General features: G+C 55.0%; 4 protein-coding genes across 4 annotated transcripts; 2 read left to right on the top strand and 2 right to left on the bottom strand.

Annotated features, from left to right (window-relative positions):
* Positions 1-922: 922 nt before the first annotated feature.
* On the bottom strand, positions 923-1,461 carry CCOS01_01373 (uncharacterized protein; the record flags this gene model as incomplete). Its single annotated transcript, XM_060449569.1, has 2 exons — positions 923-1,111; positions 1,453-1,461. The coding sequence occupies 2 exons, from the start codon at positions 1,459-1,461 to the stop codon at positions 923-925; spliced, it is 198 nt and encodes a 65-aa protein (XP_060321007.1).
* A 246-nt stretch (positions 1,462-1,707) lies between these two features.
* On the bottom strand, positions 1,708-2,433 carry CCOS01_01372 (uncharacterized protein; the record flags this gene model as incomplete). Its single annotated transcript, XM_060449568.1, has 2 exons — positions 1,708-1,860; positions 2,221-2,433. The coding sequence occupies 2 exons, from the start codon at positions 2,431-2,433 to the stop codon at positions 1,708-1,710; spliced, it is 366 nt and encodes a 121-aa protein (XP_060321006.1).
* A 4,113-nt stretch (positions 2,434-6,546) lies between these two features.
* On the top strand, positions 6,547-8,179 carry CCOS01_01371 (uncharacterized protein; the record flags this gene model as incomplete). Its single annotated transcript, XM_060449567.1, has 3 exons — positions 6,547-6,713; positions 6,989-7,205; positions 7,838-8,179. The coding sequence occupies 3 exons, from the start codon at positions 6,547-6,549 to the stop codon at positions 8,177-8,179; spliced, it is 726 nt and encodes a 241-aa protein (XP_060321005.1).
* Positions 8,180-8,847: 668 nt separating this feature from the next.
* CCOS01_01370 (GATA zinc finger) lies at positions 8,848-12,214 on the top strand (the record flags this gene model as incomplete). Its single annotated transcript, XM_060449566.1, has 3 exons — positions 8,848-9,368; positions 9,546-9,945; positions 10,175-12,214. The coding sequence occupies 3 exons, from the start codon at positions 8,848-8,850 to the stop codon at positions 12,212-12,214; spliced, it is 2,961 nt and encodes a 986-aa protein (XP_060321004.1).
* Between the last annotated feature and the right edge of the window lie 1,177 nt (positions 12,215-13,391).

The following is a 13,391-nucleotide window of genomic DNA, read 5'->3' as shown; positions in this document are numbered from 1 at the left end:
TGCGATACCGGCCATCCCAGGTTATAACAATGAGCTTTTTGAGCTTCCCTCGGCGTGTTTCCTGTTCGTGTCATTGTCTAAGAACTCAAGCGAAAATTGAGGCAACGTACACGGAACGAAGCTTACTCTCATCGCTCTCAGCCTCCCAGTAGCAAACCGCTTGCTTATTGTCTCAAGGTAAACGTATGGATGCTGGCGATGCCTTGGGATCGCGGGCCTGTTGTCCGCTCCCAGACGTAAAGATCGTTCATGCACATCATCGGTCCCAAACTTTCTCCTCTGCTACACAGCGGGCGGCACAAATACCACCATGCAATATCATCGCACGCGCTGGACGTTCTAGAACACGACGTCACTTGCGACAACCTGTGCCACAATACCAAAAACCTCCATCACAGACTTGGGCCTCCTTCTATAGGATCACATGTCAAGTTGGTTCCCACTGAAGTCAAAGTGCGACGTAGTGAGATTAGCGGTGGACAAAGCTTGCTGGACCCCTTCCAAAGCGTGTGTTGGATCTGTCAGGCCCAGCAAGAGCCCCGATGTGGATGCTGTTCTGTGTGTCAAGAAGTGTTTCCGGAACGGCCTTGTAGCTCCGCAAGTCATTGAGGTACAATTTCTAGCCTGGTGCTGGGCATCAAGGCATGTCTTGCATGCTCCGATAATGGAGGCTGGGAAGCCACATTGCCTTCCGCTCCATTTTCGTCGAACCCTAAGGTGTCTGAGGACTAACGCAACGCGTCGGCCGCTGCGGCTTAACATTCGAACATCCACAGGACCACAGCTGTGCAGACGGGGCAAGCCGCAACAGGAGTCGGGAGTCGGCATGGGGAACCAACTTGATCTCAGCGGTTCAACCCACCGTATGGATATCTTATTGCTGCTACTGAGGTGTATTGATATTCGCAGACCCTCGGCAGCTCTACATAGGACCGTATGGTCCACAGTTGATGCGAGTTGAACCGAGTTGAGGATAGAACTGCGCGGTCGGATGCATATACCCCTGCGCGCCGCTGTCGTCGTAGGAGATCGGTCTATTGGGGGCGAGACTGCATAGTGCACCCTGCATAGAACCGAGAGCCCTGAATGGCTCGGCAGCGACGTTGACCATCTAGTGTTGACAGATAGACAAACAGAATTTCGTCATGTCTTTGCTAGGCCACAGTATCTCTATCGTAAAGGTGACAGTCGATTGAAGAAGCTCTCCTAGAAGGTGGTTTAGAAGGACTTTGTTTTTCACGCACTCTGCGGCTGGTAGAGTAGAGGAGTGTGCATATCAGAAGTTGTGTTTTGTCGACATCCGAGCCTACCACGGAGGTCTGCTTCAAGTCGATGCGGCCCCCATGATATTGCTGGTGACAGTCTGCCCCCCGTATCCTCTTGGCATCTTAGCGTCCAAAGAAACCATGTCATCAAGTACGGAGCAGACTTCGCCGTTGAGCTTCAGTTTACGCAGGACATGTTGAACGGCAACAATAAGCCTGGCGGAACCGGGCAGGCCTGCTCGAGGAAAGACGAATAACACTGCGGGCGTCATGTCTCCACATCTTGCCAACTTCGTTGGCACATCCTTGGATCGAGGACGCGTTCGTATTAGAAAGAATGTCAGCGGTGCCGTACGGTCGGAGTACCCGTACGAATACTGCAAAGAGCATCCGGAAAAACAAGCAGCTTGCTGCAATGCTATACAACGCTGTCATGTTGAGTTTATTTGGGTTCGCAACTGCCCAGTAACTTGAATCGTACAATGGCAATTCTCCGAGAAGCACCCTTGTGAAGAGCGCCCGCCAGGCTCGAAGTGACGGCCAGGAAGATGCCCGTATGGGACCCTTCTGCCACGAGGTAATGGGTGATTTCGGTCTATAAGGCCCATGTTGGTCTGTGAAGTGTGCCATGGGTGGTTCCAAAATGACTCGTAAGAGCAGAGAAGGGCCGGGTGGGCGATGCGTATGCGTAATGTGTATCTGTTTTCTGCAATGTTATATCGAGGGTTGGGTCTTTGGCTCACCGACTACAGCAGGGATTGGCGAGTTGTAAGCGGAGCTATTCTTGAGACGCCTCCTTGATGATCCAGGTCGATGGCAACGAGGGTAAGGAGTCGCGGAGCAGCTCCGGGCGGATTTTGAGCGGGTGGAGAGGAGTAGGCAGAAGTTGATGGTGAGTTATCCGAGGTGCGTGTATGACATGGACAGTCAGTCAGTATCGAGATACGAAAGTGACCAAGGGGAGACGAGTGATGTTGGATGACAGGAAAGATTTCGGTAAGAGAGACAGGGAGGTTCGTGAATAAGCGTTGCTAGCGGGAGCAACAAGCCCAGATGTCAGGTTGGAGGACTGTAGGTCGGATTGAGGTGGCCGCTTTGGACGCGTGAGAATGGAGCATGGGAAGGAGGAAGTGAGGAGTCGCAGTAGGGGTAGCAGTAGCAGTAGCATTGGTTCCGGGCAGAGCACGAGTACTCGGTAGGGATATATTACAAGTTATGGGACCGGGGAATGGAGCACACGGGGCAGAGAATGGAGAAATCTGGCGGGAAATGCGTCTGTGGATGGAGTCATCTTTCTTCGTTTCTTATTCCCTTCACTTTCCCATGTTAAGAAGAGACCGCAGACTCGTAGAGTGTTACGAAGAAACACTGGTACGGAATGAAGGAGTGAGCAACTGCCTACCTGCCTCTCAACCTAGGTAGGTATTTACGAATGGGCTAGGTACCTACGGTAGGTTGTAAAACTTGGCCCCATGGCTCTTTCCCCGGATATACGGACATCTCACGCCTTCCTCGTCTTGTGCTTCTAGGCTCTCCTTCCTTCTTTCTATATCCATCTCATTCCAGCCTTACCATTGTACCTTCCTTCCCAGTCCGTGACGGGGAGGCAGGAACGGTTCCGCACTGAGAATTAAAGGTCTGTATTTGAGTTAGGTAGGCAGTAGGTATGACCTGATTCCGGATTCATCCAATGTTGCTCCGTACTTTCTTCAGGTAGACCATAAGGTAAGGTTCCTTGGGTAGAACTGGATGTTGCTGCCATTTCCAGTCTCATGTGGGGGTCCTCCAACATGGCCTCCCTGCACCTTCTCTGCAAGTGTTCAAGAGTCCTTGCCTCAACGGTCCCGGATACCTCCCCGGCACATGCAGCAACCGCAAAAGAGGTGGTATCCCGTACATTCATCCAGAATCACACCTCGAGGTTTGTTGCATTGTCCCCCCTCCCCTTCCAGCCGTCTTCCTTCCTCACCTTGCGGATCCCACGCTCACCTCACCTGTCAACTCTACCTCTATCCGTACGAATACTCAACGTCCATCCGAGAGGGTCTGCAGCCGGGTTCGATGCTTGCTAGCTATTCTCCCTACCCAAGGTATCATCTTCCTGCATCTCCTTCCGTCCTCTCCTGCACGCTGACGCCCTTTGTTTCTCTCAAACCCTCAATGCCGGCCTAGTCTCGCGAGCTGCAGCACACTTGCATCGGAGCATCGGAATACAAGCGAAGGCCACTCTCGACTCTCAAGTCTCGAGTATCCCACCCCCATAGTGCATCATCCATCAACCACAACGACTGGCTATGAGGCACTTTCTTCTGCCTCGACATCTCCTCACCCTCTGCATCCGAATCGGCATGGCCCCGAAATAGAGCTCGGTATTCTTCCGTTGCCTTTTTGCTCCCCTCTCGTTTCCTCTTACAGTCGCTGGCATATCATATTCAACTCGACCGGCCACCAAGTCAAGTCTGCTCTGAGATGGCCACCAATCCTGGTTCGTGGCCTGGGCCTACCACCTTGCACTCCTGCGGCCTGCCGCGAGATTGCCTCCATTAGCATGGACGAACGATCTACGGATATCGAACAAAACACGCGGCTCTCATTAGCCTAAAGTCATGCTCGGCCCTGTGGGTAGCAAGTTACAACGTCTTTCGACCAGAGTTGACTCCCTGCTGGAGTCCGTGCTTCCCTCCAAACTCTCCATCTCCATCGACCTGCCATCGGATGACCATCAATTGCTCAGACGTTGCCTGCCGCGTGGGGGACCAGAGGTGGACGCGAATCCAGGTCGACAGGCCAGGTCGCAGCCGTGCCACCGTTGTCCTGCCCCCATCCCCTATGTTCAACATGGAACACAGCGAGTCCAGCGGCACATTCAAAATAATTCCCGTCTTCTCCAAGCCTAAGGCTGACAAGACCCATCATCACAAAGAAGCGAGGATGGGTACTCCGTACCGATGACTACCCACGCATCTACGCAATAACGTATCCGCCGCCAAGGGACTTCAGCGAGAGGCTGGCCACTGCCATCTTGGTCTGTCCACCGCACGTGTGAACTCCACTCAAGCTTCGTCATGGAACGGGCGAAGATGCAGCCACCAGCGGGTGTATGCACTAGAATGACCCAGCCTCATCTACTGCCGCAATAAGATGGCACGGGTGGTCGGCTTTGCCTAAGTCGCAGCGATTTCACGGTGGGCGGCATCGTTCCATACAATGGCCGAGCACGTTCGACTGGCTCAGACACAGACATGCAGCGTGGGATGAAGTGTCAAGGGGGGGGCCTTTGTCGCCAATACCGTACCTTTCGACGGCTAGAAGCCTGGTTCTAGACGTTCGACAGCTTCAACGAGGCCATGGGCAAAGTAGTGCCGCGGTACGAGACCTTGGACTCCCGACCCGTTCAAGACTATTGCATGCCGACGTCTCTCATTGGCGGCATCGATCCAAGCGCATCGGCAGGGAAGAAAGCAGGTGAAGGGCAGCTGGTGGGGTTCGAACCGGTCGCAAGCCACGCTTGCCACGGTCCAATGCGCCCGAATTCTCGCTCGCTTCTCGGTGGGTGCCCCAAGGATCAATCAAGCAACAGATCTGTGATGAGCATTGGATGAAGCCTCCAACTTGCAGTTCCTTGCGAGCTTGTCAATGCACTCATTAACGCTATAGCCATACCAACCTCATCACTATGCCGCAGCGAGCGCACCAATCATTAATCACCACCAGCCCCCTGGCATGAGCTTGTCCTAAACTGGCTACGAACGCTCACTCCTTCAAGAACCATTAGCCACCCATCTCCGATCCGATGGCAGCCCGAAGCGCATTATACTGCGACAAGGACGAAGTATCGGACAGCACTTGAGCCTCTAATTAACAACACCAAACGTACCGAAGAAACTCCAAGCTGTCCCTGGGAAGTGATCCCGCCAGTCAAAGGCGCTGGACCCTGGACCAAATCACCAATGTGTGGCTCCTCTGTCTCCATGGGGTTCCAATTAGCATGTGCGGGTACCGCAGCCTGCGATCATTCAAGGACAGCAGATCTCTATTCGTAATGAACTGAAATTAACCCAGTGTTTTGAAATGCGTATTCACCATGCACAAGCCAAAGAATTGCCAACGTATTCCCGAGAACAAAGTGGTGCGGTGGATGATGGATGCGGGTCACGATTTGGAGGGGTTTGGGGAGGCAAACGGATGGGGAAAGATCTGATGAACAGACGACGGATTCAGCTGCTGGGGCCGCGTTCCATTGTCAGGAGCAACTTGAGATCCCGTTCACTATCCACCAAATAACCCAACTAACAAATGATCAATCCGAGGTATCCAAGCCCGGAACTGGATTCTGGAAGTCAAAGACGGCCAAGACGCTGCAGCAGAGTCACTGTGGCTCTGGAGTCAGAAAAAGGTCCCACAGGCGACGTCGTTGGGCACGCGTGTTGGCGCTGCCATGCCATTACCATGGTACGCATGGTCAGGGACCGCCGCCCGGCGCGGCTGGTGCAGCGGTGCCTCGATTTGCTCCTCTCTCTTGCTTCCTTAGCGCGAGGTGAAGTCGTCTTGGGTGGAGTTCCGCCGAGATGGGACTCGAAGGGGCGGGCGGGCTTCTGACCGTGCCTTGCTTGTTGCAAGTTCCCTCCCATGTTTCCCGACAGGACCCTGAAATCTAACATGACGGCGGGATCGTGTAAGCTACGGATTCCTGGATCATGGCGCCGTCGACGGTTGATTGGCCTTTGAACTGAAGTCTAAGAGAAATGACAGAGCGGGCGGGGAATCCCATGAGTTCGGTATATTCATGAACAGGCCTTCCCTTTCCAAGTCCGAGAGACAGATGGGGGCAGGCGGATGGGCCGACCAGAGCCAGGCATACGATACCTACTATTTTCGCTTCTTCAGCTCCTGGGCAAGCGTTTTGCAGCCAGGCACTTGTCTGCGCTTGTCTGTCTTGGGGACCAGCCTACCAGAGGGAGAGGAAACGAAAAGTCACAACGTATAGGCAAGCTAGGAATGCCGACCGGCCACAATCCGAAGCGCAGAACGGAGCCTAGACGGTACATTCAAACCCGGCACCGAGACTCTCATTCGTCTGGGGGCTTGCCGCCTCTCGATTTTAGTGGCCTCCACCTCTTCTAATCCAGTTCAACGTCCGCTGTCCGGCACGCTGGTACGCAGACCAGTCCGGTTCGGTGCAACCTTCACAGCAAAGGCAGTGCGGCATCGTACGGTCGAGCGGTATTTTTTGCCTGTTCGTTCTGGTCAGTCCACGGCCGTCTCATTGTCAGCCTGACAAATGTCTCCTGAACTGGTTGCTTACAGGTTCGCACCCGCTGTGGCTGAAGTAGTCTCGGGGAATAGGCGGAGCATCAGCTTCTATAGCCACCTCAACGTTGGTTCACACAAAGTTCACGAGGGACTCAGAGATACAGATACGGCGCAGAGCAGCAGAGAGCTGGAGCAGTCGAGACTCGAATAACTGGGCTCAACTCAACGTCTCGTCTCGGTCGAACCGCCCGATAGGTATCGGGGTTACAAAGAAGCGGTATTGGATATTTGGTCAAAAGAGGGATACTCCCAGCTTGGAACAAGCCAGTGCGGCAGTATGGTACGGGGAGTCGGGGACGAAGGCTCAGTTTCTCCAACGATTCGTGAGGCTAAGTAATCTTCCATTTGGGCAGTGGACAGGCCCTTAGTCCTTGGGTGCCGGGAAGAGCAGTCGGTTGCTGTCACCGCAGGCTAGGATCGGCCTGTGGCCTTTCCAAGGACGATGGGCTTTCACTTCCCTGCGAGGTAGCGGTCCCAGTGGTCCCTGAAGAGGGGCCCTTCCTGTTGCCCGCCTCTAGAGAACGAAGACAGGCCGAGGCGCCAGGTTCCCAGCAGCAGCAGCAGCAGCAGCAGCAGCAGCAGCGCCTCCTGCGTGCATGTTGGCAGATGAAGAAGGGAGGGCGTCTCGTTAGTGTCCCGATCTTCTCCCGTTCAAATTGTTCCCCCCACTAGCAATTGCAGCAGCGGAAGCAAGAACAGCAGCACCAGGAACTTAATAATTCTGGGACAGATCGGCCACAAGTTTCGGTGCATCTCAGTCCAGAGACGGAAGATTACATTACGGTCATGACCAGGCAGTGAGGGTGACAGTGAGTACTTGGGCAGTCAGGTCTGGTGGTTGGATCTCGAGCTCTAGCAGGAGAAGGAAAAGATGAGTGGTGATTCTCACGAGCATCATCATGAAAGTGACGGGATGAGTGAAGGGACTGGATACGGCGTAGTTTCTGGGCAAACTCTACACCCACCTGCCGCATTTCATATGTGTACAGCGCGCGGCTTCCACTGCTTGGACTGGGACGTGAAAGAGAGTGGGAGAGGAATACCTACCCCCTACTCAATACTGGGTATGGTGGTGAGGTATTGTATGAAGGAGCTCTCTCCGAGTGTAGGTGTCTAGGAATAGGTCAGACTCTAGTCGAAGAAGGAGGAAGAGGAGAAGTGCTCCGTAGGGACTAGGTCGGGTCCCTGATCCATGGATGTCCCACACCCTCCGCCCACTTCCACTCCCACTCCAACTCCAACTCCCACGCACCCACCAGGGCCACCACACGTCGACGGTCCCCTCTTCCTCCCACGGTCTCCCCTCCCTCCCCCTCACCTTCACCTTCACCTTCACGCTTCCCCCCCTCTTCCTCCTGCGTGGCCTGCCCCTGCACGAAGGCACGGCACAACTACGTACTCCCTCGTCCGTCCACGGCCGTCGTCCAGAGGCGCAGACGTCTATTGGGCCTAAGGGCGACAGCAACAGCCGGTCGATTCCCTACGCAATAATGCCCACTGTTCCGCCGGCTACTGCTGCGTCAAGAGATCCCTTCCCGCCGCCGAACCTGCGTGACGACTTGTTACCCGTCTCGTCTACCTTAGTCTACCTTACGCGGTAAGGTAGTTCTCTTTCCCCCCCTCCCCGTGCCTTGGGACGGACGCTGCCTCTTTTTTTTTTTCTTTACATCTTGCGCTAGTACCCGGAAAATCCAGGCGACGCCGCGACATCGAGTCCAAAGCCCAGCCATCGAAACTTTCTTCTTCATCTAAACACTTTCTAAACCTCTTTGGACATTCCAGACACCCGTCCGCTCCAACTCCCGGCGCATACAAACTACGTCCAGAATTCAGAATACGGATTCCTTCGTCACAAGCGTGGGTACTAAAAGTGTGTGCCTGTCTCTCCTGTTGCGGCGCTAGGTACTACGAATACAAGGTACCTACCTACCTTACCGACCTTACCTGTTCGTACCGCACGCATACCCACGCTACTACGTACCGACCAACCTGGGCCTGTCCGAGTCGGAGACAAACTGCTGCTGCTGCTGCTGTCGCTGCCCTTCAAGCCACCCAGTCAGAGAAAACGAAGTGAGGTAGGTAGAGAGTTGCAGCCAAGCGAACGTGGGGAAATTCCTTCCTGTGACCCTCGACTCGACTCGCCGAAACCGAAACCTTGACTTCCATCTCTACACTACCTTGGGAACCTTTTTTTTTCTTCTCCTTCCTCTTTTCCTGAACCTACCACTCTTCAACCACTTCTCTCTTCACCCCCGTCGCTCCTCTTCACATGGCTGCCACCATTCAGTCACCCATTGCGACTTCAAGTCCATTCACCTCGATGAATCCCACAACAACAGAACACGACTTTCGCTTCCCGCGGAGGCCTGACGACCACTACGCCAGCAACTCGCAGTCGCAGTCGCACTCCCAGTCCCAGTCCCACGCACATCAGCAGGCCCAGGCCCAGGCGCACACCCAGACGCAAACGCGGGCGCATTCCAAGGCCAGCCCCAGCGAACTGCCCGCCGGTCTTCGGGACCTACGTCTCGACCTCTCTGCTGCCCTCTACCCGAACGCGCAAGACGATTTCTTGAAATCCTCAGAATTTCCACCCTTCCAAAAGGCAACCATGGACTCTAGCCAGAGCCCCGAGGAGATGCAAAAGGATGATCCTTTAGCCACCCAGGTGTGGAAGTTCTTCAGCAAAACGAAGCACATGTTGCCCAACCAGCAGCGCATGGAAAATCTGACTTGGAGGATGATGGCTTTGAACCTGCGCAAGAAGCAGCAGGAGGAGGAGAGAGCAAGGTCAGCAATAACCTCTAATCCCGTACCCTTGTTTTGCTTCTCTCTCTCTCTCTCTCTCTCTCTCTTTCACCCTCGTCGATTTCACAAAAAAAAAGTTACACTTGTCCCGGCTCTGGCGTCGTTTTACCGACGGCCATGCCGCTGACGGACCTGGCTAACCATTGTGGGATGATGCAGGCTCGCTCGATCTGCGCCGGCACCTGCACCACCAGCTGCTACGCCCGCTGCGACATTCAATGTCAACCCACCCAGCGGCATCGCCCAGTTGCGCAAGTCGTCAGAACAGAACGTGAACCACCCAGAACCCATGAACCTCGATGACTTCATTTTCTCCGAGAATATCGCAACGCCAGTCACAAACCCCTCGCCTCAACCAACAACAAAACACCACGAAGAGAAGAATCAGATGCATCCCTCTTTCGCATCCGCCATCCCCATCAAATCGCGCAAAGATTCGGCCGCCCAGCAGCACTTTGTCCCACAATCCGTCCCCTTCCCGCCTCACCACCAAAAGACCCATGACGAGTTCAACTACATTACTCGCCATCACCGGAAAACGAGCATTGACGAGCGACGGGTAAGTCCAAAATTTCATTGCATCCTTGGAAATACCCTTCTTCCCTCTTGCTGTAAACCATGCGTTTGGATGCACCCTTTTTTCCTCTGGGCGCTTGCTCGACTGTTTTGGGCGCTTTTTTATCTTCCTATCTTGCGCACCCCCCTTCGGGGTGCTACATTGAGACACGCCCCCGATATCATGTTAGTGCCATTTTCGTCTTCGCTGAGCTGACCCCGTTCGCACTTAGACCCGTAAACGTCCGGCCGATTTCTCTCCCCATGTGCCCGCAGTCAACAGCACCACGACAACAACCAATGACTTGGATGCGGATTCAGAACTTCACGAATATTCTCTCGATAACGCCAACCAGAACAATATGTCGCAGAACCCGCATCAGAACGGTGTTCCTTTCCCACTAGATACCTACAACATCGAAAATGACCCTATCATCACCTCCGCCGGCCCCTTCCAACAGAACTTCTCTTTCTCACCATCCACCTCACCCATGATACCCCACGGCCCGTTTTCCAGTGTTTACAACGGATCTTCGGTTCAATCCTCTTCTCTGAACCCCTCAGATTTCTATTCGCCCCCAGGATCGGCTTATCATTCCACCGTCACCACACCGCACGCCATGACTGATAACGACGGCTTCTACTTTGGCTCCATGGATATCCGTGGCCAAAGGTCACAACAATTCCGACAAGGCGGTCAGAGCATGGGAAACCAAATGAACCAGCAATTCATGTACAACAACAACACCAACGGCAACCCCATGTTCCCTGCCTCCGCGCCTACCACGGAGTCTGTCTTCGCCTCCAGCAGCGCACCGAGCCCATTTGGGCACATCGACCCGACACAAGTCTTCCAGTCTGACCATCCAGTGCGCTCTCCTGGCATGTCGCTCCCTAACGAGGGCATGTTCACCTTTGGCGCCGACTCGGACGAGGAGGATGGCGGCGCCTTTGCTGATCGCAACCTGGTCATGTCGTCTCAGGACTTCTCCCCGGGACCGATGGACGAGAGCAACTCATTGGGCTGGGATCCTTCTCTGCCCGGTCAGTACAGCACACAAGCGGCGCGCTATCCCGGCGGTCCCCCGCGAAAGCAGGTTACGATCGGCGGTACCACAACGGACTACGTTGACAACGATTGGGAAGGCGGTAACCTGCCGAGGTCTCAGTCGCAGTCCTTCAGGCAAGGATCCGACAGGAGGGGCGGCAAGGTCCCGCGCACGGCGTCCACGCCCGCCGGTCATCTCGGCCGCAACGGAAACCCCTTTGACCGCATGGCACAATCTACGCCCAACTCCCCACCGGAGAACAATGGCACGGTGTCTGGCTTCTCCTCCGTCGCTCCCAGCCGGCCGTCTTCTCCTCCCGGTTCTAAGTCGGGCTCCACAACCAACCTACAGGCCGCTGCTGGTGCTCAAGGCGAAGGCAACGCTCCGACAACTTGCACCAACTGCTTCACTCAGACCACGCCACTATGGCGACGCAATCCCGAGGGTCAACCCCTCTGCAACGCCTGCGGTTTGTTCCTCAAGTTGCACGGGGTTGTTCGTCCTCTGAGTTTGAAGACGGACGTGATTAAGAAGAGGAACCGCGGTTCTGGAGCCAGTTTGCCTGTAGGGGGGACAAGCACGAGATCGAAGAAGAACGCAGCGAGCGCCTCGGGCCCGGGCTCCCGCAAGAACTCAACGCTTGCGGTCTCTACTCCGGCGAACAACGTCACTACACCACCTGCTGCCGCTCGAGCCGGTAGTGCGAACGAGGGGGAGAGCCCTGCTAGCGGTGCCGCATCGGGCGGAAACACGGCGGGTAGCACGCCGACAAGCTATGGCACAGGCTCCTCTACCGGCGCTGCTGCTGGAGGAAAGGGCGTCGTGCCGATTGCTGCTGCACCACCCAAGAACACCCCTGGGCCCGGTGCTGCAGCCCTGTCACGCAATGCCGGAACATCCTCTTCTTCAGGCTCGTCCAAGCGCCAGCGTCGTCACAGCAAGAGTGCTGGCAGCGAAGGCCTCGCAGGCATGGACGTGGACAGCCCCGAGACCTCGACCGGATCCCCCAACGAGGCTGCAAAGTCACTTGGATCCGCCACTGGTCTTGCGAGCATGCCGACGGCGGGCTCGCTGGGCTTGGCCAATGGCTTCGGAATGACTCAACGCCCCATGATGGGGACTGGCATGATGGGAATGCCTGGGGGCCAGAATGGCCAGATGATGAACCCAGGAGGCCCTGCTTCCGGTCCGCAGGAGTGGGAATGGCTTACGATGAGTCTGTAAAGGAGATGCGAATCTCCCTCACGCAACGACCAGACGATAGTAGCGAGTGGCAGTATTTGCTTCTTGCACGAAGGCTCTCTCTAACCTACTCCCCGATAGGGGCGGTGGGGTCGTGGCACGCTAATTTTCTGTTCCAAGGTCTATCTGACTTTTGATATGGTCACGGCGCATCATGAATTTATTGGCTGTTATTTTCACGAATTTTGTTTGATACCACCATGGCCACGATTACTGGTCACTGCGCGGCGGTCTTCTGTTTTTGGTCCGCCTACACGAAGAAAGATAATTTGGGCTCTATGCTTTGCTTACTCGATATCCTGCATGCGAGGCCGGCGATACCTACGGTGCATCCAAGATGGATTCCCACTCGAATCGAATCTCGAATGAACCGAGGACTACTAGAGCGCTCGTCAGTACGGATACATGACCTAATGCGCCGAGTAATGAAGGAGACTTTGAAGGAGTCCGACCAAAGTCGAAGGATATCACGAAGCTGCTTTGACGCGAAGAGGCGGATCTTATTTTACGAGCATGACTGGGACCTTTCTTGCTTACAATGAGCGTACGGTTACGTATCTGGGCGTCTTCAGACTTTGTGGGCGGGATAAGGTTTCCATTTTCCAAGCGTTCTAGAAGGCCGTCTTTGAGAGACCTGGACAAGCGCCGGCGACACATGATTTCTTTTTGCGGGAGGAGATGGGACTGGGGAATTCAGAGGGTTTATCACTTTGGATCTTGTTATACCTAGAGCTCTGCAACCGGATGATATAAACTGAGATACCTCTTTTATGCTTGAACATGATATCATCTGATTAGGACGTACTGTGATGCGAGCTGTGATGCGAGCTGTGATGTGAGCTGTGATGTGAGCCTGTTTAATTCCAGCTGACCATCTGAGGCTACACAAAGGCAGTGAATGAGCGACAGGAGAAGACTGTAGTACAGAGAGGGGGAAAGGGGGGGGGGGGGCGGGGAAAACGGGCGAGATGGCGGGGTTCGTGCCGCGTCTGCCTTGGAATGATCCAAGCATCGAGATTCAAGGGCACGAGGGGGGGGGGGGGTCAAAGACTCAAAAGGCCGTTATCCGTCGGTGAGAGCACGGACTACCTGACTTGAGGTGGCATGGGGCGGGGTACCGACTCGACCGCCTTGCCGGAGAAGCTGCGGAGCCGAAAGG

This window comes from Colletotrichum costaricense (assembly GCF_030867565.1).
Source record: "Colletotrichum costaricense strain IMI 309622 chromosome Unknown Scaffold_1.1, whole genome shotgun sequence".
Taxonomy (NCBI): domain Eukaryota; kingdom Fungi; phylum Ascomycota; class Sordariomycetes; order Glomerellales; family Glomerellaceae; genus Colletotrichum; species Colletotrichum costaricense.
Note: the sequence above shows the minus strand (reverse complement) of the source record. Positions and strands in the feature narration are given on the sequence as shown.